Raw genomic sequence first — 27,116 nt, 5'->3', positions numbered from 1 at the left:
TTTCTTCTTGGTGGTGATTTTTTTTCCGTGTGTGTTTGTTTGCTTGTTGAGTCCCTTGCCTGGCTCTGCTTTTAGTATGAATTTTAATGTGCTGAAAGTCTGTCAGCAGCTTGAGGAACATTCAGATCCAGCTCATGTGTTTCACAGTCAGTGTTGATGGAATAAAAAAGGAAAAGTTTTGGCCTTCATTGACCTTTTTCTGGGGTTTTTTTTTGGTTTTTTTGTTTTTTTTTTAAAGATTTCAGCCCTGCTCATCAGTAACTAAAAGTGACTGTCTTCTATATGCCTGTTTAAAATGCCTCGACGCTGCTATGTCATGTAGAAAATCTTGATTTCTGTCTGCTGTAGATTTTAAACTCCTGCTCCTTCCACTTGACAGAGTGGGTTGATAAAGGAAGTGACCGTGTCGTCTTGCTTGATGATGCCTGAAAAGAATTGACTCTCAGTGCAAATAAAGTGTTATCTCGTCTGCAACATCCATACTTGCATTCAGCTGATAGATTTTCTCTTTTCCGTTGATCAGTGTTTATTGAAGAATCAGTTCAACCAGCTGATGTTTGTCTGCAGGACTTTACAGTCTTACGGTTCCTTTTTTTACCAGCTTAAAATATAGAAACTCTGAAAAAAGGTTCTGTTTGGCATGAATTTGAGTTACAGTTGTGCTCATATTTATTCATACCCTTTCAATAAAGAAGGAAAAAAAACAGCTGCCTGTAAAAAAAACAAACTGAAATTGACTAAAGTAATGATAAATATAATTTTTATGAAAATTATTACACTATTTTCTAATTCTGGTTCAATAGAAATATTTTTTTTTAAAGAAAACAAGTAAGATAATTTATTACATCACTCATAAACTACTATTTTGTTGAACAATCCTTGAATGTTTCCGCTCCAGTCAGGTGTTTTCTGTTCCTCTCAGTCAGACTTCTGCACCTGTTGACAGGTATTTTGTCCCACTGTTCAACAGAAAAGTGCTTTAATTTGTCCGGGACCTATTTGTTTTTATTTTTGTTTTTTTTACTTTCTTCAACTCAATTAAATGAAAAAACAGTGTCTTATATTACTAAATTATATTTTTGCAAATTTTTAGCTATTGTTTCTTTTTTTAAGTCTCCAGTTATTTGAGTGACTGTTGTAAATTCAGTCTTTTCTTTAATGAAAGGGGATGAATACATATGAGCACAATTGTAGGTCCCATATTGAGCAGTAATAATAAATTTCAGTACCGCGTCTTACATTTCTACTACTCGTGTTCTCAAAAGCCTGATTAATTTTTAATCACTTCTCAGCGTTGTTACACGTATCGATGTTACCAACCTTAATAACGTTCCCCTGCGGAAGCTGCAGAGCTGAAACAAATCAGGATTAACCGTTGCATAGATCTTCCATGTTTCCCTTTTTGAGCCTCAAGAAATCAAAGCCCACTAAGTCGTTAATGATATCTTCTTCTGCTTATCATTAAGTGGAAAAGGAAATGGGAAGAACGATGCAGTAATTCAGACTTATCACTGATGTTTTAGGGTATTGATCTGAGCCGGAGCCTCCTTCCAATCTTTCCTGTCCAGGAATAGAAAACATCTTTCAGATCAGCTAGCGAGCCATCAGACTGACTCACTGCTGCTGCAAAATGCACTCATCTGTTATCCCCTGCATTGCTCCAGGACCAGCATCATCTCTGATTTAAGTTGCGGTTTCTACTTTTCCCTGGTTCTCACTGGGCTGCGTTCTGCATCAGAGTGTCTGTTTGTCGCTTTTATTACAGCACAGAATGACCTTCAGAAACAAACACAAATCAGATCCTCTCAGATTTATGACAGACAGTTTTATTCTGTATTTCCCTGTTTTTATTTAATTAACTGTCACATAAAGTTGCTTGCACAACAAGTTCCAGACAGACTGCCTTTCACTGAAGAGACTGATGGTCAGGAAGACGTAACAAGCTGCGTTGGACGCTAATGTTCTCTGTTAATGTTCCTAAAAGATGCATGAGTCTGTTTTCTGTGGACGCCTGAGTAGTTAGTCTGTGTGACCTTCTGACTGAGAGAAATGTTTTTCATTTGCGCAGTTGTGCAGAAGGTGGTTTCATTTCCTTCTCATGACTTTTGTGAGTTTAAAAAAAAAAAGGTGAGATTATAGAGCGTCTTCCGGCTGAGCATGGAAAACTAAAAACCCTCCAGTTGTTTATAGGGGTGGGAAAATCTAATCAAAAAAATCGAAAATCGGGATTTTTTTGCTTCAAAATTTTAAAATCTATTTTTTGTTAAAAAAAAAAAATCGATTTTTTTTTTCAAACAAATAAAAATAATTCTTAATAACATTTTTGTAATTTTTATTGTTTTTATTGATCTTTTACTTGTCTTCTTGAGCATAATAGCAGCAGAATGATGATCTGGCTAATGTGTTGTTTTCCCCTAATTGAAATCAAGAAAAATGACAAGCAAAAAAAACAGTTTTACACATTTATCTTGTTTTTAATCTACAAAAATCAAGAATCGTGAGAATCACAATTTAAATCGAATCACCACCCAAAAAAATCGGAATCGCATCGAATCGGGACAAAAGCGTATCGTCACAGCCCTAGTTGTTTAAGATACTCGGACTGAACTCAACACTGAACATCTCCAAAAATCCAGATTTGATTTTTTGGTTGTTTTGTGTCTCAATCTGGGTTTTTGCTTAAATTCATTTACTCTGTAAAAATAGTTGTTTGTTTTGTGCCATTTCTGGTTTTTTTGCATATGAGTTTTTGTTTTGTTCCACGTTGTTACATTTCTTGCTGTTGTGTGTCTAAGATGTCATCTTTTTGCTCTATTGCATCTACACAAATCTGTTTTTCCGTTTCTTTTGTGACCAGTTTGTCTATTTTTAATCTCTTTGTAGCCATTCTGTTTCTCTTTGTAGTTATTTGATATCTCTTTATGGTTGTGTTGCATCTGTTTTGTAAGCATTTTACATTTTTCCCACACATAAAAGCAGGTGGTACTGCCTCTGTCAGTCCCAGGGCTCCTGAGTCTTTGGACTCATGGGCCCAATGAAGCTGCAGCTAGCAGTTGGTTTTGCTTTGTTTAGGGACTGGATGGAGCTGAGAACAACCAGCTTTATTCTTAGCAGAGGCATTAAAATCCATATTTCAACACCTCCAAAGCAAACTTTAGTAACCTACGTGTCACATGATAACTCTAGGCTAAATGTTATTTGTCTTGCTGGCTCCTGTTTCATACTTACTTTCAGCTGAGGGTGAAATAGTAAAATCTACTTTGTCTCAATATATTTTAGCCATCTTTATTAGAACTAACAAACCAGTAGGTCCATGTTAAATGTGCCACTGAACTGACTCTTAACTCGCCAGTTTGTGTGTGTTTGCATTGTTTCAGAGTGCAATTCATGTCCATTTGTTCTGTGTTCATCAGAATGTCTTTTTTTGACATTGGCGGTACCCACTGCTAAACAAGGAGATCTGTTTGCTGCACAAAGGCTGCTATTCATTTCTCTATATTCATCTGCACCATTCCCTCATTCATCATTCATAACCCCCCTCCTCCCTTGACAATGTTCATTTCAGCCAGTTAGATAACTAGTCTGTAGTTGTGTGAAGAAGTACTCTGCACTAATGGGTTGTGAAAAATGTCGGCTTTTCGCCATTATTACCTGACTGAATTGCTCATGACATTATTTTCCTCATTTAACCCCAGCTTCATAACACCTATGACAGCTCAATCTGCCCTTCTTTGCTTTTTTTTTTTTTTTTTTTTTTTTTACTGCGGTGGCTCATTCAAATTTACCAGCCAACCTAGAAAGAACCACCAATTAGCCTACTTGGCAGACGGGAAACGGTGAGAAGCGAAGGAGGCAGATATTGTGAGGCTAAGTGGGAGTAGATGTGATAAGTGATGCAAAAGGAGAGAAAGAAAATGGGATGGAGGAAAAGTGATACTAAAACTATTCTGCTGTGTGAGCGTTACAGCTCTTCTCTTCCGACATGCTCTTGCTTTGACCTCTTGGCTCGAAGCCAAGGGCGCCTCCAGTGTCCCATGCAATCATTGTTATTTTGAAGCCAAGGACGAGTCGCTATTATCCTTCTTGCCGATGTTAATGAGGAAACCAGAGTCCTGACATCCAAGAACATTGACATCTTCATCCCATTTGTCACGAAGGTGTAACCGACACCTCCCTCTTTTCTGTCATCCAAAGGAAATTCTTATCTCCGCTACATCACCCACAGGCTCTTTGTGACAGAACAGGTATCCTCAGTAAAACATCTCTTCACTTGTTTGTTATTCGGCCATTTTGGTAAAGAATAGCACTCAATAACCTATGATTTCAAGACTTGAAGTTATTTAACTTATACAGGACTAAACACTTTGGAAATTGTCAATTTTTTTTTCTTGTGCCACCAACAGCTTCATGTTTTAGTTTGGGGTAACTAACTATACCGTGGTGTCTGCAGGACTAAACTGTGCTCAGTTAGTTGACAGCCTGAGTTTTTAGAGCCAGATGTTTTGCTATGGCTACAGTCACACTGCAGGCAAAACCAGCTGTTTTTGCCCATGTGTGTATATATATCTGACTTTTAATATTCGGTACTAAATGGGATATATAGGCTATCTGATGTTTTTTCAAAGTAACTACATGGTCATGTCACATTTCATCCAACTTTTATGTTATTTCTGTGAGATAACATCACAATTCTCCACCGAAGGAGATGGGATGTGGAAAGATCAAATGTAAAACAGAGGAAATGATTTCATGCCATAGTTTTATTGGCTCTGATTGCTCAACAGATCAAAGTTGATAAACACACGGCAACATGTGTTGCATCCATATTTAGGCTCATGAACACAGCGCGTTGCATTTGAGATGCTGCACATGCAGGTCACTTCAGAAACACATACAGACATCTCATTTAAATTATAATATAAATAACCATACAGTTATAAAAATCATATTTCAGCCAGATATGTCTGGTATTTTCATGTCTTCAGCTATTTGAATGTGTTTATTTCATTGTGACTATTTGATGCAACAAGATTATTTTTACAGTTTACAGATTTGAAGCCCACAATGTTTGTTTTTCTCTCTCAAAAATCACTGCAAATATCGAACCTGCCTGCCTGTCTCTGCTTGGAAAAACAGCACAATCCCCTTTGTTTACAGTAATGTAAAGGCATTGGGGGTAATGCATCAGCTAATGGAAGAAACAAAGCGGTTTGCAACAAGCATGCTGGGCAGCACTTCACCACTGGAACAACCCGGTGTGTTAAACGAGAATAGTTTGTACTGAAATCAAGCATACTCCATTTTCTACTTTCTTCTATTTTAGTTTGAAAGCATTATCCATAAAAGTTCTACATACACAATGATGACAAATAGCTCTTGAGGCAGCCTGGCTAAGTGTGAAGGCAGGAGAAAGAGATGGGGGTAAAAAGCACGGAGAGGGGCTGGTAGATTTTGCCTGGAAGGGACAAAGTGAGAGGATTTGGAAACAGAGATGGTAGTGACAAGATAAATAAAGTGCAAAGAGAGGCAGAGGGTTGTGTTGTTGAGCAGAGGGACACATCTGCATGTAGAGCGGCGAGTGAAAAGAGGAATGCAGTGTGGAATCGGTTTGTCTGTGGATTTGATATATATGTAAATGTATTCAGGCTGTCTGTGAACCTTGCATTTAGGGGGACCAGCGAGGTGACCTGTAGCGAGCAATAAAGTGAGTCAGTCGTACAGTTGCAGAAAGGAGGGGGGGTGGGGGCAGAAGAAGGGAGGTTATCGTTTGCATTTCCTTCCTCTGGTCATGCAAGCAGCAAATACAGAATCCACAGCTTGATTCGCATTACCTTCACAGGTGGAACAGACTCATGTTTTATTCATATTTCTGCTGCATGAAAAGGTTTCTTAAGTCGCCCCTGTTTAGAAGTAACTGTACGCGGTTGTCTCTGTCATTCCTGTCTGGGTGTCTGTATGTATTTGCATCTGGGTTTTGTTTGTCTGAAAGAGGTTGGAAAGTCTGGATCTAAGCGGTGAAATGTGGGGCCGTGTGCGGACTCGTCTGCACAGAATCACATTAAAGGAAACTGGGAGGTGTTAGAACCTGATTATGCTCTCTGTCCTACTTACTGATGTAATCATTCTACTATAATAGGGTCATTTGTTTTAGTCACACTTGGAAGATGTGACAATGGAATACATTTTTCTGCTTCTCTTAATCTTCACTGTCCTCACCGAGCTTCTGCTGGGAGTCCGGTCAGCCTTTCTGCTTCCATTACATAATCAATGTGCCTGTCGTGAAAAGTTTAACGTGAAAATAGACATCTGCTGTAAAATTCTACGCCATTCCCCTAAGCTCAACAGATATGCACCCTTTTGTCAAACACATTTGGCAAAATGAATTCTAAAGGAGACCCCCGGTATGTGAGGCGGCATGAAATACATGCAGTACAAAAACATCTTTGCACACTACAGGAGGCACCAAACCTAACATGAAACAAAACAAAATGACAGGAAGAAACTCCGCGACGACACTTTACCAACAATTGCGTCTAAATAAAACACTAATCAAACCCTAAGAAAATAAATGTGACTGTAAGAAGTCCATGAGGACAGCCCTGTCCAGTTCAGAGCAAATCACACAATGTGTCACATGGAAGAAGAGAATCTCATGATGAAGATGTCTGTCTCATCACTGTGACACAAACTGTGACCTAGCAGCCAAAGAGTAGTAAAAAAAAAAAAATCACTGATTCTTAAATTATGTCTTAATTTTGATCTTTTGTTGTCAAAACTATTATTTTAGCTAAAATGCATCTCTGCTGTCTTCTCCTCTGACTGGTTCTGGTGGTTTAAATGAAGATGAAGGCGATTATGACATATTATAGGGTTCTGTATTTCTGGATCTTTATATTGTTTCTAAGATGAATTTGTGGGGGGCATCCTTTTATTTGCCTTACTCTGAGCATTGATGTCTGATGGGCTCCTTAGATGTTCACCTGTATCGAATCTCTATTGAAATACATGTAAAGCGGCTCAGGTTAACATTTTTAGCTTTTAGTAGTAGGTAGTATACTTTTCCTTCATAGGTAGGAGACAACCATTTATACTTTGTACTGTATTCTGGGTGAATTTATTCTGACACAGTAACATATCTTCATTCTGACATTTCTGTAGTAGTCTCACACATCTCAGCTTTTTTTTCATCATACATACAATCATTTCGGACAGTTGACAGAAAAAATAGGTTTTGTCAAGAGGAAGATCATCTAGTGTCGCACTCTAAAGTTTAAATCTTCAGTCTCGGATGAGTGAAGTGAACCTACTTTATGTTTCAAAAAGAGATTAACTAAATTGAAATGATGTCGAGTACATACGGTATTTGAGAAGATTAGCTGATTAGCAGTAACAACTCTTTAGTTATTATTATCACAGGTAGACACAAGTTAAGAATACATTTTACTTAATAATTTACTTAGGTTCTTCTTTTGTTATTCTTATTTATTTGTTTTTTTTTTATTTTATTTTTTCAAGTGTTTTTGCTTTTATGTCTGAAAATAAAAGGAACTAAACTTACATATTGTGTATTTTATCGAGTGAGAGTGAGTGTGATCAAACAGTAAATTAACATGCAGGATGGTGACTCAACAATCCTAATCCTTTATGGGTAAAATAAATAAATAGATAAGCTTCCAATATTAATTCAAGCATTTTTCATCAAACATTATTTGAATTTTTAATTTATTATGAGAAAAGTGCTTAGACGATAATGAAGCATGAACTCACTTACACAACTCGATTTGTATGAGAAAGACCCAAAACTAGACTCATATGCAGGAGGCAGGAGGTAAACAACTAAAATAAACATTCATCACTAACTTACAAACAGAAACTGTTGCTAGGTAGGAAATCCAACAAAATCCCAAAACACACACACACACACACACACAAACAACAAATGACTAACAGATTGAAATGCAGCCATAGCAAACACAGAGGGACCACGCCATGTCGCTGTTGAAAGGAAACCCGATACTATATGTATATACTGAAGGAGGAGGTGATCACTACAACGTGTTATAACAGGTGTGTGGCAATACAGAACTCTAGTATTAAACAAGAACTCTCAAACCTCACAGGTGTTGCTGGAAAACAGATTTCAGTATGAGCAGAATAAACATTTATTATTTTAGTCCACTTAAAACTGGACTTTAAATAGAAAAGTAAACGCGTTAGTTCCATGTACATTGTATTAAACAGAAGTTCTATGTAGGACACAGCGAGATAAGAGGCAAATTTCTCATGTATGTGTGAAATGGACACAGCTGTAAAATGGTCCGATTCACGAATTGGTTTCAGTTGTTTTTGTCTGTGTAGTCAATAAAAAACAGCCTAGTAGAAACACGCTAAAAGGAGATTAGATACTTAGATAAATAAATAAAATCATTTCCCCTTCCTTATATATCAAGACAAAGACTGCAGCTTCATTAGATGACCTGGGTGGACTGTAACCGTTGCCTGGTTTCACTGGCCTTCGTTATAAACACACATTATGATGAAATGGCTTTGAACTAAAAACACCTACTTGTACACTCATACATTTGTCCCCCAACCAGTTAAGTCACAAGGTCATCTTACTTGAGTCTGATTCTTCCTCTTCAACAGGAGTTTTTACTGTAGATGAAATCTTAAGGCTTCTTCATGAATTCCCCTGAAATGGCTTTAAAAAAAAACATCAGCTAAACTGAGCTTTATTAATAGTTGAAAATACATATTCATATAAGAAAGATGAATAAAATGACTTTAATAAAAGATGGTGAAAGTCTAGCAGATGCAATAACCTCTGGCTCGCAGAGTAACGAGGATAATCATTGTGATGACTAATAAAGCTGCTTCAGTCGAGCGTAAAGACCAGCCTGTTATCACCATCCTCTCACCACCGGTTAGGACAGTGAACGCATCATCAGCTTTCTTAAAGTGCGTGTGACCTTCATTTTAGTGCGTCTCTAGAAAACTGACTTGTGCTCAATTAATCTGGAACTTCATGTTACAAGCTGACACACACACACGTGTACACACACTCACATAGACAAATACACGCACAGACACACAGTTCACACATATTAACATCACACAGAAATGCTTCAGAGCGGCTCAGATCACAGGCAGACTCCCTGAGTCCTATTCCTGCCTGGCTGCTGTCTGATAAGCGTCAACCCTGAAACAGTCATCTGGCTGCGAGGAATACCGGCTCTATCTGCATCACCGCCAGTCCTGGTGTGAACCGCTCTGCAGTGACCTGGTTTCTGTTACCGAGCCAAAAGGGACCTCAGACTAAGAAACTATTCAAATAAATGATTCCAGGGATCATATTTTCATTTACATTTAATTTATTGTCATTACAAGGATTGATGGGATTTTTAAAAAAAAAAGCAGTTTACACTTTTAAAACGAATAACATTTATCATCCCTACAGGTAGATATCATTTTTAATTTTAACTTTAATGAGGTAAAATTACGTGAAAGCTGCCAATACTAATTAAGTACACACACACACACACACACACACACACACACACACACACACACACACACACACACACACACACAGACATAAGATAAAGCAAATTAGTTCCACTGGAGTCGATAAAATGGACTTAAACACAGAAGTTAAATATGATGATTAATTGTAAATTTAGCTGAATATCCACTTTGATTTTAGTTTCTGTTGACCCCAGATGGTCATTTTAGTGCGCAGCTTTTAAACTTTGCTCTGTTGAATCACCTGTTCCTCATTGAACTTTTCCCCTTTGACATCATTCTTTTCTGATGTTGTAATTGTATTTAATCCAAAAGGATTTAACTCCAGGTTAGCTGGGCATGGTCTCAGGTGTGCAGTTTCAGTTAAATTATTCCTTAAGTCACACATTGCATAGCATAAAAACATGCATACACACTCAGACCTGCCAGACAGGCCTCCTCGGGGCAGCAGCACCTTGATGAGCATTGCTTTAAACAATGTTAATGTTAAACTAACAAACATGCATAAATGTATGCAGAGTGTTTGGGCACATGCTCACAACTGGGTGCATAAATTGAAGCTTTGTAGTTGTGTTGAAACCAATCTGTCGGCTGTTCCAGGAGTGTGCATTTATGTGTGTGTGTGTGTGTGTGTGTGTGTGTGTGTTGCCCTCAGCGATGAATGCAGGACTCATTAGAATTGCTGTCATGTTGCAGCAGCGCCTGCAGCGTTTCAGTTCAACCACAGCTAAGCGACCAGTCACTTTTTAATCTTGGTGGTTCCAGTAGACAGTGAAAAGTGAAAAACACCATGCTGTTTCCTGTCTGACTTGTTCCGATGCTAGAAAATGTTCTGCGGAGGGGAAAAGAGACGTGGAATAAGATGTCCCAGTCGCTTTGTAAGTACTTGAGAGATTCTTTAAATAGTAATGCCATCTCAAAGTGAAATTCTCTGCAAATAAAAGTTTTTCACACCAATTTTTGGATTTATGTTGACAGTAAACACCCTCCTCTGGTACAGGATATATATTTTGCAAAATTTTAAGGAGAGCGAAGATCAATTCTGATATATAGTCTGTGTGTGAAGCTTAAAGGCTTGCCATCAGGACATTTTAGTTGACAATTATCTTAGAAACAGTTGAAATTAATGCCTAAATTGTCAGTCACTTAAGTGAAAGAATTGTGGCAATTACATGCACAGATTCACTGCTATGCTGAGTAATTGCTGGCTGTGACAAGCCTTTGTTCTGTGGCTCTGATTTATTTTCATCTGGAATTTTCAAATGACAGGAACAGAAAAATGACAAATTAAAACTAATTAGACCAAAAAGACTGCTGGTCTCTTCTTTTCTAATGCAGCAGACATATGTCCACATTAGGTTTAATTTTCAGATGTGTTTTTGATGAACACTTCCTTTTATGTCACGTTTATCATTCATTCATTATCCAAAACACTTTGTCCGATTAAGGAAGCTGGAGCCTATCCCAGCAGTCTTTGGGCGAAAGGCAGCTCGCCAGTCCATCGCAGGGTCACACAGAGACAAAAACTCACACTCCCTCCTATAGGCAACTTAGAGTAACCAATCAACCTAACATGCATGTCTTTGGATGGTGGGAGGAAGCCGGAGTACCTAGGGAGAACATGCAAACTCCACACAGAGAGGCCACTGTCCAAGCCTCGCACCGGCCGAGGATCAAACCAGCAACCTTCTTGCTGTGAGGCCAAAGTGCTAACCACTATGCCACCATGCAGCCCCATGTCATGTTTATGGTTTTCACAAAGCTTTTGAGAAAGTAGTTTGGCCCAGTACCAGTTACCCATCTTGGCACGACTACATTTTACAACAGTAAAGAGTCAGTTTTCCTTTAGGGATCAGACAGTATCGGCCATCTAGCCATTCAGCCGGGGTTTTGGGGCTTATTTTTGGTGGATAGATTATCACTAATCCTCCATCCCTAAAAGATAAGATGCCTCTTTTACCTCTGAAAGTAAAAAAGTAAAGATAAAGAAATGGTTGGACCAAAAAGTACCGCTACAGGGTGGCAGTGTTTTGGTCTCTGGCTCTCTTATGATTATATTAATACATTTATTAAATCCCCAATTGTGATTATGTTTCTAGCTCTGATCAAAACATAATTAACAGCTAATCAGAGATTAGCTGTGGAATTCGTCTAAAGGTTTTGTTTTTATTTTATAGGAATTAAAAAAAAGAAAAAAAGAAAAAGGTCCAAGCTCCTGATTCACAGCCGACACAGCTCGGAGGGAGAAATGGTCATCTCGATCAGTTTTTTCATGATTATGACCATGCACCTGCTGTTGGCGAGCTAATCGATTATCATTTACCAGATGAGTAGTTACAAGGATCCTTTTACGTCCATCTTGCATCCTGATTTGTCTCTTTGTCTCAGGAAGCTTCCTTCATTAGTAAAACATTTAATGTTTATGGTTTTTTTTTAAAAATGTTTCTCTTTTTCCTAATTTTGTGTGGGCTCTCTTCGTTTGTAGGTAGTTTTTCGTGTCTTGTGTCATTATTGGTACGAGGTGTTGCCACAAAGCAAAATGCTGCGTGCCAGGCTGAAAACCAAGCCTATGAACTGCAGTTTCACGGTGGCCTCTGGGCTCTCCAGGACTGTTTCAGACCAAGAGATGTACCTTATGAATGTTGGTGTACTTTATAAATCTGCTTCTGACTTTATTTAAAGGTACACAGACTTCTCCGATGTTGCTTTAAGTTGCTTGAATAATCAGCTGTGTTTGCCAGCTAGTTGCTTAGTTTGGGCCCATGTTTATCTTACAACTGGATCCAGCAGGAGATGATCGTTTCCAGTCACAAGTTCCTGTTTGTGACTGGAAACAAAGTTGGGGATAATGGTATAAAGCACAGAAAGCCAAAACATTAATCCCATTAGGTAGAAACTAGGCTAAGCCTACAGACCTAATTTTAATGCCAAAAGGCAAAATACTGGCTTGTTGGCTTAAATGGAGTTGGTCTGTGCAGCAGCTTTATGCTGGATGTTAGTTCAGTTCTGCATGTTCCCACTGCAAAGCAATCAGTGACAGCATTTAAACCACTGACAGCGAAGTAACCAACACTGCTCATCTTGTTTCGCCAGGATAGCCCTCAAGACATAAATGTTCTGTTGCTAATGGCCCGGTGTCAGAAACTCCAGGATACCCTCAGATTGTCTTTGTCCATGCTGTGACTGGTGGCATGAGGAAGACCCACCCAGTATTTGGCTGGCTGTAATGTTCTGACTGATCAGGGTATATCATCTTAGAAAGGTCAAGCTCCACAGTTCCAGGAAGTAGAAGTACACACTTAGAAGTGTGTTTTTATATCCCTGGTGTTTGTTGGCTCTGCTCCTGATGGATACTGCGTGATTTACAGCATCATTCTGATAGTGGTGATATTTATGGCCTGTCACTGAGTCAGTGTGCATTCACTTTAAGAGTTTCAGAAATAACCGAAGTGAGAAGACACTCGACAACATCCTGTGTGGAATAATACGGAGTATTTGACTTTATGTCTCATCTCAATTTACATACATTAAACAGAAAGATAACCAAGAAGTACATGATATGATGAACATTGTGATGCTGAACATGGCTGTGTGTGATTTCTGGAAAGTGCCCCAGTTTCCAGCTCATCTGACAGCCCTCATCTCTGGGATCACAGAGCTGCTGAAGGATGGGCATTCTCTCCAGGCTGCTGTCATTATTATTCAGGAGCGGGTAAATAGCTTCCACAAACTGTTCTCTGACAGCTGAGCTGGGTCTGGGCTGACACTGGTTGGTGTTTAAGCTATTTGCACCGCCGTATCAGGGGGAACATGAGCTCTGCAGGGTCAGGGATTGATGAAGGACGTGTCAGAGTAAAGATGAAGTTTTAAAATGTATTCTTCCACGGCGTTATAGTATCCACAGCAGCAGAAATATGTGCTGAGCTCTTTCTTTCCCGCAGACTGCTGCGTTGAAGTGGCTGTTGTAATGTTGCATTACTGCGTGGCCACAGTACAGCTGCGTTTGCGTGCTGCAGACTTCAGTTATTCTGCTCCTGAGCTCAACCCAGGCTGAATCGTCATCACAGAGGTGTTGGCGTGTAACACTGTAAACCTTGCAGAGAAATCTTTCATCATTTAAGTGTTAAATATCCCTCACCATAAGAACGTATCATTTTGACACACAACTGCAGCTTTCATTTGATCGTTGTGTATGAGAAAGAGACACAATTCAAACAGTGCAATTTGTAGCCTGTGGTCTTGGCAGGCCAGGATTATTTCTGTCTGTGTCGTGTTGTGAAGCAAAGAGGCGTGACATTTAAATCTGTCCCGTTGAGAAGGACAATTTAGTTTGTGTTTGTGTGTCTCTTTGTGTATGTGTGTTGAGACAGCAGGGGTAAGAGCTTTTTGAGGGGGTTTGATAAAAATGTTAGAAATGTCACTGCTCTTTACACTAAAACGGTGATCCCCCTCCCACCCCCACTCATCCCTTACTGTCTCTTGTCTTTCAGATAAGTTGTTTGGAAAGCGACTTCTGCAGGCCGGGAGACACATCATGTCTCATAAGTCCTGGATGAAAACGGTGCCCACGGAGAACTGTGATGTCCTCATGACATTTGCAGGTCAGAAACTCAAAAGACACCCACAGATGTTTTTGTTTTCTACAGGATGTGTCTGAAAACACTCAATAAACAGGAGCATCTGCTGCCCTCTTGACTCTACTGCAAAATCATTCATTCATTCATTTTCCAAACCGCTTATTCCAGTTCAGGGTCGCGGGGAAGCTGGAGCCTATCCCAGCTGGCTTTGGGCGACAGGCAGGGTACACCCTGGACAGCTCGCCAGTCCATCGCAGGGCCACACAGAGAGACGAACAACCACGCTCACACTCACACTCACTCCTAGGGACAATTTAGAGTAACCAATTAACCTATCATGCATGTGTTTGGATGGTGGGAGGAAGCTGGAGTACCCGGAGAGAACCCACGCATACACGGGGAGAACATGCAAACTCCACACAGAAAGGCCACTGACCAAACCAGCCAAGGATCGAACCAGTGACTTTCTTGCTGTGAGGCCACTGTGCTAACCACTGCGCCACCGTGCAGCCCCTGCAAAATCTTATTTATTTATTTTTTATTTATTTGTTTATTTATTCTTTGTAGACAGGAATATGGGAGTTACCTGATGTCAGAAAGGAAACAGAAGAGTCAGTATGCATGTCTAAGGCATTGTTTATATTTAAATTGGACAATATTTTATTCAGAAGTGGGCTTTTAATTTGTTAATTGGACACAGTTTCTTAGTTTAAATGGGGAAACATGAGATTTCCAGCTATGAATCTCACAGTTATGAATTTTGGATGCACCAGTACAACTATTGTTATTTAGACTGAGGTTATCTGATAATATAGCCAGTAATACACACACTCGCATCCTCCGCAGAAACTGGGGTGTGTGCAGGGCTCAACAACAAACAGAATAAAATGTTGGGTTGGGCGACAATAACAACACATAATGATCTAATTTACATTTACTTTAATAGTACCCTCAGATATTGTTTCCCACAAATGTAGCAGCATAAACAATTTAATATACATCCATGTAAACATGTGTGTATTATGATAACAAATCTTTTTTGCCAAATAAAACATCTTCTACATGGATTCTCCTTTATTCGCTGCAGCCTCACAAAATGTAAAATGTATTATATCCATTGTTTCATTAAAAATTTGTGTAAAACTGTAATTTAACTTTGTCTTTCTGCAGGTAAAGAGAAATGCAGAAGAGTTTATTTCCCTCAGTGGTGTTTAGTATTTACAGCAGAAGGAGGCAAAGTAAAAGAAAAGTTCTTTTTAACATCTAGCTGTAGCTTAGGAATAAATAGTAATGGACTGTGGGAGTGCCCTGCTGATCCTGCATAAAGTGATGCGTAGGTGTCCGAAACTGTATTTTTATCTTTCATTTCCCGCCATAGACACTACAGATGACCACACATTACTATGGCTACTGAACCACATCCGGCTGGGAATCCCAGAGCTCATCATCCAAATCCGACATCATAAGCACACCAGAGTCTACGCATTCTTCATCACCGCTACATATGAAAAGTAAGAAATCCATCCAGTCTGTTAAAAGATCATCTATACTTGTTTTCCCTCTTTCATCTTTTATGTCTGCTCGTTCTTTAACATGGCTGCTGCAGTGATTAGCACTTCTGTTTGGTGTTTCAGTTCAATCATAATCTATTTCTTACAAATGATGATATAATAATAGTTTTCCCTAAATGTCAGATAACGCCGCCTTTGTTCTGCTAATTAGATGTCAGACAGTAACATGAAAAACTGAAAAAGGCCCAAAATATCATAATTAATTTTTTTTCTCAATAAATGGTTCAAACATGTGATGAATAAATCAAAAGTGGCATTTCACTGGCATGCCGAGGGTTTGTTGGGTTGGAGAAGTGAAGTGGTGAGGCGGTTTTGAAATGGGCTCATTGTTGTCCGTTTATATGCGAGCGCCAGCTGGAAAAAAATGGAGATGAGAGAAAATCATGAAAAAACGAGCTTTGCTCAACGCAGCACAAGCTGGCCGAGCTCTTCCAGAGGTAATAATTAATTCATGTCAATCTCAGACATTTGTTTGTAGAAAAAATTACTTTTGGTGAAGCTAAGCTTAAAAAAAATCCTTGTAAGAGCTTCGTTGCAGTAAAGAGTTATGGAAACCTTCTCATCTTATCACAAAAGCATATTAACCCTTTATGGGGCAAGTGACTATTTTTGACCACTTCATTTTCATTCGTATTCAGCATGAAACTATTTTTTTTATTTTTTTGTTAATGTAACAACAGAATGAAGGGTTTGGTACATACAGGACAGTTTTAGGTCAAAATTTCTAATTTCAAGGTATTTCATTAAGTGCCCTATAAAGGGTTAATGCCAAAAAATAAAGTGTTTAACTTAATTGACTGAATTCCTTCCAGTTATGGGAGGAAGCTGTTATATAATTTGATATTCTGTTCATTCATGCAGGAAAAAGCTCTTGATTTTTTGTGTCCCTTCTGTTTGCGTGAGCGAGATCAGCAGTCCTGTCACTGTTTGCATTAATCACATCATCACCAGTAAGAAGCTACAGTCCTCTATAGAGACAGAAATAAGCAAAACTGCTTATGATTAATACAATACATCATATCTTCCTCCAGGTTGAGGTGTTATTTTTAAACTGGGGTTTGAGTTTAAAAAGAAGAATCAAACAAAAATATCTCTGCTGTTCTGCATTTGGTGTGGAGGAAAACCTTCGTTTGTCATGGTTATACACTCAGCTGCAGCGGTAGTAGGCGCAGCAGGTCAGCTCGTACGTGGTGAATCACCATGAACCAGTCAGAGTTACTCCTCTGCTTCTAGCTGCAATGCTGCAGCCTAATTAAAGTTTAGCTGAAAGTTTATAGTCCAGCCACTTTGTTAGGATTGTTTTTACTTTATGAGTATGCTGCCTGGGGCTGACTTTTGTTTTAAGACAAAGCCTTTAAGGAATACTGGGGATGATGCCAGGGTCATTTTAATCCTGGCCCTGACTTTGATGTACGGACCCTGAGAAATACAGTCCAAGCCGTCAAGGTGGCCGCTTCTCCGTTCCCCGTTTCTCCTCCTGACTAAAGTGGAGCTTTGTTGGCTGACTGTACCTTTAACAATGTGCCTCTCAAACAAAACCATTTGCCCATGAGAGGGTTGCGAGCAGACCGATGGGGAGAAAGAAAGGAGGTAAGGGAAAGATGAAGGAAATAAAATAAGAGACATGCTGCTGAAGAGGATTGAGGCAGAATAGGAAGAAGGGAGATGTGAGGAAAGATAATATGGTGAGTGGATGGATAAAGTGCTTTCTGAATGTGTGCCAGTGGGCTTTAAATGACATGCTCAGTAACTAATTGCTGTGTGACCCAGTCACTCTGTGCACACAGACGCTTGCACACCTTCTGTTTGGTAGCTTGTCCTACATTTTATGAGATTGAAATGATAACCCAGAAAATATTCCATCAACTTCGCTTCACCTTGGACAGTTTTTCCATTAGCATGCTAAAGGTGTTAGCCGTTATTTCCCCTTTTCTGTCCATGTTTTCTGGTTCTGTACAGATGTTTCATCAACCACATGTTGGATTGTTTTATTAGCTGAACTTATACTGTTTTTCCCATCTCTGTTTGGAAGAGGATGGTTCTTTGCACGCCAAAGGGAACTAAACAGCTTGAAAATGAGGCTGTTTTCTTTTATTTTCAGGGAGAAATGAATTCTTTTCAAGGCAAATCCAACTTATCAAGCCTTTCCCAAATATCCTTGTTCTTTTTTCTTTCCTGACCCACCATCCGTTACTCCCTCCTCAGCTCTGACTGGGCACTTTACAGACTGCCGTTCGGTGCTGCTGAGTTTCATTATTATGCATTATGTCTGATAGATATTTGCTAAATTAGCATAAACCTTAGAAGCGGTGCTTTCCCTCAGCAGTGTTCTGCTCTTTAACAAGGTTAACTCTGTCCACAGATTACTTTTGACCGCATCTCTACACTCAGGCCGCTTGCATTTGGCAAGAGAGCGTGTAAAAAGCAAAAACTTTTCCATTAAGTAAGAGAAAGGAAATCTCATTTAGATTCCAGGCCGTAGCAGGAGCTACACGAGCCTGATAAGACCTTGAAGTGTAATAAACAGCTAGTTTGAATAGGTACAACCTTGTTTTATTATTTATATTTTTTAACTCAGCAGAGACCTTTACCGTAACGATGCACACAAAAGCAGTTTTCTCTCCAGTGATACAGAAGCTTACACTTCATATTCGGCTGTAATCCATCATGTTGCTGTCCGCGCTTCACTGTACCCCCACCTCCAAGTGCTTACAGCTGCACGATAGATGGATATTACAAGCCCACCTAAGCTGTGCTCCCATATGCGTGTGTGTAGACTGTATGTACATGTAGATGTGAGAGCTGAGTGAGTCGTTGGCCTGCAGGGAGCTGAGGGTGTGGCGCTGCATTATTATAGCAATATCAGTACAAGGCCACTGGGAAGGACGGGAGAGATGAGTGATGGGATGGAGAGGGTTGGGGAGGAAGAAGAAGGGGGATGAAGACTGAATATGGAGTAAACAGAACAGCGTAGCTGGAAAAGGGATGATGAGTAAGAGTAATAAGCTTTAAGTCAGGAGAGGGTAAAAAAGGTGGAACTGCTGCAGCTTTTTGTGTGTGCCATCATGTCTTCATAACATGGAAAACAGTCAGTCTACTAGATTTTATTCATGTAGTTAAACATTCGGTTTCGTCTTTAGCTCACTAAAATAACCATGAAAATCACTTGTTAAAGTTTGTGAGAGTAGAAAGTGGGGTTTTGTATTTCCTGCAAAGTCCAATCAAGTTCATTTAAAAAAAAAAAAAGAAAAAAAAAAAAGGAAGAAAACCGGAATGTATTGCTGAAAAAAACTTAACCTTTATATTATGTTAGGGGTCAATTTGACCCAGTTCAGTTTTTGTGATGAACAAACTACTGGTTAACTTTTCTTTTTCTTCATGAAAATTTGTGACTTTTCCTCTTCTGGGCTCATGAACTTTTGAGTGAAATTTGGAGACTTTGATGTGTAGTCGAACATCTGTGTAGTGTTTGTATATTAAGATGATGTTGGGGGTCATTTTGACCCAGACACTTAAGTGTTGGTAAGTTGCTGATTAGAGTAAAAAAAAAAAAAAGTCTCCTTAATGTACTTAATTTTGATGGCTTATTTATGTTTTTAATGCTTTAGAATAGACATTCATACACAGACACTCAGGTGTGTCTTGGTGATAAACTTTCTCTCCCCTGTGCTGTAAGTCTGTGGAATGAAGATCTTTCCAGCAGCAATGTCTCCGGAGACATTGGACATAAATTCTTGAGTCATCTGATTTGACAACCACGACACCAGAACAAATTGACACGAAATAGACAAGCTAGCTGTGATCAGATGTATGGGATAAATGGGATGAAATTCTGGGTTGAAACATCTGCAGAAAACACACAGTTACTGTCTGTCTATCATCTGGAGGACATTGAAAATGTTCAAAATGAGAAAACCATTTTGGGTTAAACAAGGAATAATAATTTCCCCCCAATTAAAAACTCTTTATTTACTCAACATGTTTTGCCTAAAATGTAGTTTAAATGACAAGAACTAATGTTTATTTTTCTCAGCAGAGGGGTAAAAAAAGGAAAAAACTTTTGCTGTTACTATGCAAACAGTCTCAGAGCTGCTCTCTCCGCCTACACGTTGCTTTATAAAACCTGCAGAATACAACAGCTTGAGGGTCATCGGGATGTGTGTGTTCTGGGGTGTGTGGGCTGTGGGTAACAAAGGGAGTTGTAATCAGAACAGATTGAGGTCAAATTTCTATACGGCAGAGTCACGCCACGTATTAGAAATTAGAACTAAGCGAGAAGCTGTAAAAACGGTTGATGTTGATGCAGTTTGCTGCGCGGAGCTGAGGAAATGGGACTGAGGAAGGCGGTGAAACCCGAGTTCGGTGGTGGAACGCGAAACTTCTCGTGTGAAGAGGACTACATCTACGAGAACATTGAGAGTGAGCTGTGCTTCTTCACCTCACAGGTCGGTGTGAAACACACACACACACACACACACACATGCAGCATGCGCTCATGTGGGTGTTTCTGACTTGCTCCTCATGTTGTTGCAGGAGAGGCAAAGCATCATTAAATACTGGCTGGACAATCTACGTGCCAAACATGGAGAAGCTCTTCATAATATCAGCTTCTTAGAGGACCAGCCAATCAGTACGCAGCATCCTTTACAAGATATTTGTCTTTGTTAATCCATGGCCACATCCCTGACCAGTTGTGCCAGCAATCCTTTGGCTGGTTTTGTTATAATGATGATAATTATATGCTTCTTACTGTTTGTGTGCAGTCCCAGAGCTGAGTGCGAGAGGTGTGATCCACCAGGTGTTTCCTCTCCATGAGCAGAGGATCCTGAGTCAGCTGATGAAGTCTTGGGTCCAGGCTGTTTGTGAGAAACAGCCTTTAGGTCAGTTACTTGCATGCTGGTTGCATTATTCTTACACAAACACAACACACAAAAAGGAAGTACATTTTACAAATCGCTGTCTTCAGGTTGTCCAGAATGCAGCTGAAAGGGTACTTAGTATATCACCAAATTCACCCCTGTCACTCCGCTACTGACCCAGCTGCACTGATTCCCCATCACTTACAGAGAAAATCCTGGTTTGAACTTATAGAGCCCGACATGACAAATCACCTGGATTTATTAGGGACCTTCTAAAGCTGTGAAGTGGTTCCTCGTCCTGATAGTGGTCTGTACATTTTTAAATCACAGACAATAAGAAATATAGTTAGACCCCTCAGTTTACTGCTAAACAGCTGAGAAAAAGAAAATAATTGGTAGAAAAAGCTGCGAACTAGAAAAGCACTTGGAGAGCGCAAACCTCTGCCACAGCATTTAAAATGTTCCTGGATCCAAACGGTGATCCGGATCACCACCAAAATTAAACCAGTTTTTTCTTTTCACATTTCAAACAACTCCTGAAAATTTAAATAAGTTATGGACGGGTTTTATCTTGAACACAAACAGATGAACGGTGGTAAAATCATAACCTCCTTGGGGGAGGTAAGAAAAAAGCTTTGGATCACACAAGGCGCAAAACCAGAGGGGGAGGAGCCAAGACACGGTGCTACTTTCACATCTTGCTAGCTCCCCGACATTACCTACCCCAGCTTTAAAGGTGGAGTATGTAAGATTTTCAATATTTTTTAAAAAAAAATTAACTAATAAAATAACTACAATCATAATTAGATAGTTTTTTGAACATGTAGGTTCCAGTCTGTCCATATTTGATGCGTTATTAAAATCTAATTATGATTGTAGTTATTTTTTTAGTTATTTTTTTTAAAATATTGAAAATCTTACATACTCCACCTTTAAAGCCATATGTTCCCAGCCCATCCCTGAGATCTGCTGACCAGGGTCTGCTGACATACTTTGCAGCAGTCTGTGTGGAGCTCCTTTCCTCTCAGCCTGAGATCGACTGAGTCAGTGATTTCCTTTAAAAAGCAGCTTACGACACTTCTTTTTAATCTTGCTTTTACTTGGTTTTATTTGTTTCTATGTTTTTAACCTTAATGTCTTATGTTGTTTTAAAGTTTTGGTGTTTTGTTGTGAAGTGCTTTGTGGTTTTTGTCTTGAAAAGCTCTGTATAAATAAACATTGACTTACTTTGTCTCTTACTGCCAGTGTCACATGGTGTTAATATTTTGTACCATTTCTAGATGATATCTGTGACTACTTTGGGGTGAAGATTGCCATGTATTTCGCATGGCTGGGTTTCTACACTACTTCTATGTTATATCCTGCTGTGATTGGCTTCGTGCTTTGGATGCTCACTGAGTCAGATCAGGTGAGAAGAGAGCATTTTATGGCCTAAATGATTTAAAAGAAACAATGCCACGACGTCATCATGGGGTAGACACTTTTGCATGTTTGTTTTTGGGGTGTCGCAGACAAGCCGTGACATCTGCTGCGTGGTATTCGCACTGTTCAATGTGGTGTGGGCCACTCTGTTTCTGGAGCGGTGGAAGAGGAGGGGCGCAGAGCTGGCATACAAGTGGGGAACTCTGGACACGCCTGCGGAGTCCCTGGAGGAACCGCGGCCTCAGTTCCGGGTGAGAGGAGCTAAAGCTCTGCTGCTTCTCCAACTGTCTGTCTTCCTCTCTCCTCTCTTTCATGATGCTTCATGCTTCATGCTTGTGTGTGCAGGGCATCAAACGCTACAGTCCTATCACAGGATGTGAGGAATTCTACTATCCTCCATGGCGGAGGCGTGTGTTCCGGTGGCTGGTCAGCCTCCCCATCTGTGTCCTCTGTCTCTGCTTCGTCTTCCTGGTCATGCTCATCTGCTTTGAGCTGCAGGTAAGCCAGCTGGTTACTTCTGGGTTTTTTTTATTTTTATTTCCCAGGATTTCTGAATGCAGCAGAAATCTGCTTTTTACAGCATTCAGAGTTTTTTTTTATTTTGTGGAAATTTACAGTTGTGCTCATATGTAATCATCCCCTTTCATTAAAGAAAAGGCTGAATTTACAACAGTCACTCAAATAACTTGAGACTTAAAAAAGGAACAATAACTAAAAATTTGCAAAAATATCATTTAGTAATATAAGACACTGTTTTTTTTATTTAATTGAGTTGAAGAAAGAAAAACAAACAAACAAACAAATTGGTCCTGGACAAATTAGAGCACTTTTCTGTTGAACAGTGGGACAAAATACCTGTCAACAGGTGCAGAAGTCTGACTGAGAGGAACAGAGAACACCTGACTGGAGCGGAAACATTCAAGGATTGTTCAACTAAATATTAGTTGATGAGTGATGTAATAAGTTATTAATTATCTTATTTGTTTTCTAAAAAATATTTCTATTGAACCAGAATTAGAAAATAATGTAATGATTTTCATAAAAATTTGTATTTATTATTACTTTAGTCAATTTCAGCTTATTTCACAGGCAGCTGTTTTTTTTCCTTCTTTAATGAAAGGGTATGAATAAATATGAGCACAACTGTAACTGCAAATACAAAAACAATTCAGAAGTATAGTTTTGTTTTATCTTGAACATGTTTGGTCCAAATGCATGAATGCACTGGTTGTTTTCCACGGGATTTACCAGTAAAATCTTGCATTTGTGTCTCTTCAGGAGTTTGTGATGGGGATCAAGGAAATGCCTCGACTAGCTCGCTTCATCCCCAAAATCATGCTAGCTATCACTGTGACTGCATGTGACGAGGTGTACAGGAAAATCGCCTGCTGGCTCAATGACATGGGTGAGAGTCGAGCTCCAGGATTGATCCAAATGGATTATCAAAGCCGGAAAAATAAAAATAATCATCTGCAATTCCTCAGTATTCTTTGTAGCTCTTCTAAAACCTCTTTAGTAATCACTTGTAATTGTTTCCACAGAAAACTATAGACTCCAGAGTGCCTATGAGAAAAATCTCATCATCAAAATGGTTCTTGTGAGTAAAGTTTCTCATTCATTCATACTTTTCTAAAATGTTCTTTTGTTCTTTTCATGCATTGTCTTCTCAGTGACATGTCGCATTTCTGTCATTTGCAGTTTCAGTTTGTAAATTCTTATCTCAGCCTTTTTTACATTGGATTCTACCTCAAAGACATGGAGCGCCTGAAGGAGGTGAGAAACACTGTTTCTAATGTTTATTTTTGTGTCATAAATTTGTTTCGGTAACTTTTATGGTTCATAAAATGTGTAGTACCAGTGCTGTGTTCCTAAATCCTTTGCTCTTTGCTTACTTGCAACGGTTTCCATGCCCATTTACCCACACATCCATCCATTTGTCCATTTGTGAAAGATGCTGCTGGTGTTGTCTCTGTTACGGAGTCTGCAGCGGCAGGTCCAGGTCAATTTGCTGCCTTTTCTCATCTGCAAGATCCAGATGTTTGTGGTCTCTGTTCCCTGGTTCTTCAGGGCTTTGCTCAGGTCCAAAGTATGATTCCTGTTAAGCCTCTCTGGTTTGGATTAAAGGTTCATTTGTCGCTCCTCTGCATGCCACATCGCTATCAGATACTGAACGGCCAGCCTGTTTGTGTGTTCTGGTTTGCCTGTTGCTGGTCTGGTGACGGCTGTACAGCTGTTCTTCCTACACTCTATATTTTGGAGGCTGCTGTCTTTGTAGCTGACAGAACATAAAGTGAGATTGTTTGAAACATGTTTTTTTTATTTATCATTGATTGATGAATTGATTAAAAAATGCTCTTCCACTTTGGGACACCTTGCCTGCATTTTGTTTATATTTTCTGAAGATTGTTTTTGGGATTTTGCATATTTGTTTCTTTAGATATGCGAAGGCCTTGTGGGTTTTCGGTCTTTTCCTTCTGTGCTGCATGTGTGAATCATTTTCCTCATACTTCTTCTCACAGTCTGTCAGCTTCCTTTGCACTCTCAGCTGGAGTGGCACCTCACTAGGATTGTCTGCTAACTTCCAGACTTGATCGTTTTTCTTTGTCTTACTGGTATGGCCCAGATTCTCCAGATATTTGCAAAAGCTACCTTTTACACTGAAGTGTAACATTTGGTAAGAGCATGAGAAAATATCCATTTAGTTCTTTAATTAGCTTCTAATTAACTAACCAACTGACTTCAGTGCAAGCTTATGGTTTATGCTGTGTTGTGACAGTATGTTTAACTCGGTTGTGGGAAACAAATATTTTCCTTTTTCAGTTTCTGGTAAACGAAAAGTTCGTATTTGTTCGGACTTCCTTGTGGTTTTGTGTTTGCATTCTGCAGCTTGCAGCAACCACATTTACTGTAAGTCAGTGATGTTTAAATTAGAGACAACTGGATTCAGGTTAAAGCCTGAAAACTGTGAGACGATGCAGTTCTTTGAAAATGTTTTCTGTTTTTAAACAGGAAATATGAAAACATTACTTCTTCGTTTTCTTTCATAGTTTGTCTTTTTTGTACTTTTTGCTGAGATTTCTAGAAGCTTCAACATAAACTTTACTTAGTGGTAGTTATTATCAGAAAACGTTATTCCAGTAAAACCAGATAGAGTTTATGAAAATCAGCATTTATATCATTTTGCTGCCATGTTCCCATGCAGTTATAAACACCACTTGAGCATATTTCTCTGCACAAAACTGGTTGACTTCAGAGTTATTCCAAATAACACATCCAGAACTTGACTGCTGTATGAAATTTGCATGAGCTCTGGTCTTATCAGTCACTGGTCTCACGGTTTTTACGTGCAACCAATAAGCTGTTTGCTGTTTAAACAGTCATAAAAACTTAAAAAGGTGGAGCTGAAAACTCAAATCTGTTCCCAGCAGTTTTTTTTTTTTTCCATCTTAACAAAATGTTGTACTTCTGGACACAGATCAGTCACAGACCGATTTTTATGATTATATTGAGATTTAATCCACATATTTAACTGTCTTTGTATTTATTTGATGCATTTCCTGCAAGGTGTCTCCTTCTGTTTGTGAAAGTCTCTGTTATACCCTGCAGCTTTTTGTCTAACTTCTCGCTCTGACTGCATTTTTCTGGGGTATTCCTTATAAATGTTCTCATAGTTTCTGCTGACTTCTCTCAGTTTGGTGACTGTTGTCCTTTCCTTGTCAGATGCTGGCCACTCTACTCATCATTCGCCAGTTCCTTCAAAACGTGAAGGAGGTGCTGCAGCCTTACCTGTATGAGCGCCACAAGCTAGGGGAGCTCACATTGAGAGCTGTGTGGGACCTGCTGCTCTCAGTGCTACTAAAATATGCCCGGTTGGCAGCTGGAAAAGCCCAGGCCTCTCCTGCTGACCAGACCATGCCGGGACCTGGACTGAGGGGCACCAGGCCTGGACTGGGACAGGCAGAACGAAGGTCACAGCATTTAAAATCCAGATCTGAATGTGAAGAAATTAAATAATAATGTGGTTTAGGACTTGTAACTACAAAGAAGGCTAGATGAATAAAAAATACCTGCAATGATCATATTAACTGTCTCAGTATCAGCCTACAAACAAGACCAGGTGGCTTCAAATAGAGAACCACTTGATCTTCCTCTGCCGTGTTCGTGTGCCACACTCCATTATGATTCATGCTGGTTAGACATTGAGTAAATAAATCATCAGAGCTCTGCAGAGTGGTTAAAACACACAGCTTGTCTGACTTCTTACTGTCCCTTTAATTCCTCGCAGGGAGAAGAAGTGTTTGAATGGTGGATGTGGAGTGCCTGATGAAGAGGAGGGAGGTGAGAGGGACGAAGCCGACAGCGGGAGGTTCAGTGAAGGGGAGACGGAGGAGGAGAGTTTGATTGACTGCGGTTTGAAGTTGAGGAAAGTCAGCTTCATAGAAAAGGTGCAGTAATGTCTGACGTCCGTCGTGTCTTTCTGCCGCAGACAGTAAATATGGTAACAACAGTTGTTCTCATCAAGGTGGACAGAAGGCCAGCCTGTAGTGGACCGCCCATGGAAAGCAGTTTCCTGGAAGAAGGGAGCCCCACCATGGTGGAAAAAGGAATGGACCCGGCGTCTGTGTTTGAAATGTGCGATGACGACGACGATAATGGAATCCATGATGTGAAAGACTCAGGAGGGGGTGGGAATGAGGAGAGCAGTGCTGCTGCTGCTCCTGCCTCTGCTGCTGGCAGCAGTGCCTCGCTACCCTCTGGACCTGAGAGCAGCACATCACTGCGTCACAGGAAACGAGGCCGGAGCGCAGAAAGGGTTGAGCCTAAAACCAAAAGGGAGTCATGGATGGATCCGCCTGAAGAGAGAGAGACTACAACACTTACTCAGGCTGAGATGGAGAGCTGCATGCAGACATACGCTGTGAGGACTTTTTATTTAAACTAATCCAAACCCGCACAGTAACTAGTTTAACTTAACTTAACCTGGGTGGTTTTAATAAGGCTGATGCAGGAATTTATAATCTGCCACTCATAAAAAAAAGTGCTAGTTGGTTCAAGTGTTGGTAAACTCTTGAAAACTTGACACTTTAGCTTGTAAAGGACCTGACCACTTGCAGCATCTGTTTAGTGTCTTCTGGCAGTCAAACTCAAGCTTTATTTAAATCTAA

The 27,116-nt window shown here is 39.7% G+C and overlaps 1 protein-coding gene across 2 annotated transcripts in view; it reads left to right on the top strand.

Annotated features, from left to right (window-relative positions):
• Positions 1 to 27,116, top strand: part of ano8b (anoctamin 8b) — a 43,265-nt gene that overhangs the window by 8,641 nt on the left and 7,508 nt on the right. Inside the window, exons 2-15 of one of the 2 annotated variants that reach the window (XM_079244799.1) lie at positions 14,013 to 14,123; positions 15,478 to 15,610; positions 19,977 to 20,115; positions 20,204 to 20,300; positions 20,434 to 20,550; positions 21,810 to 21,937; positions 22,041 to 22,202; positions 22,297 to 22,449; positions 23,230 to 23,356; positions 23,493 to 23,548; positions 23,650 to 23,724; positions 25,672 to 25,919; positions 26,237 to 26,396; positions 26,474 to 26,869. In XM_079244799.1, coding sequence (XP_079100925.1) covers positions 14,013 to 14,123; positions 15,478 to 15,610; positions 19,977 to 20,115; positions 20,204 to 20,300; positions 20,434 to 20,550; positions 21,810 to 21,937; positions 22,041 to 22,202; positions 22,297 to 22,449; positions 23,230 to 23,356; positions 23,493 to 23,548; positions 23,650 to 23,724; positions 25,672 to 25,919; positions 26,237 to 26,396; positions 26,474 to 26,869 — 2,102 coding nt within the window. The remainder of the gene's footprint in view (positions 1 to 14,012; positions 14,124 to 15,477; positions 15,611 to 19,976; positions 20,116 to 20,203; positions 20,301 to 20,433; positions 20,551 to 21,809; positions 21,938 to 22,040; positions 22,203 to 22,296; positions 22,450 to 23,229; positions 23,357 to 23,492; positions 23,549 to 23,649; positions 23,725 to 25,671; positions 25,920 to 26,236; positions 26,397 to 26,473; positions 26,870 to 27,116) is intronic. The other variant, XM_079244800.1, reaches the window with a different exon arrangement.

This window comes from Telmatherina bonti (assembly GCF_933228915.1).
Source record: "Telmatherina bonti genome assembly, chromosome: 8".
Classification (NCBI taxonomy): domain Eukaryota; kingdom Metazoa; phylum Chordata; class Actinopteri; order Atheriniformes; family Telmatherinidae; genus Telmatherina; species Telmatherina bonti.
The sequence above is the reverse complement of the archived record's forward strand: the minus strand, read 5'-3'. Positions and strand labels throughout refer to the sequence as shown.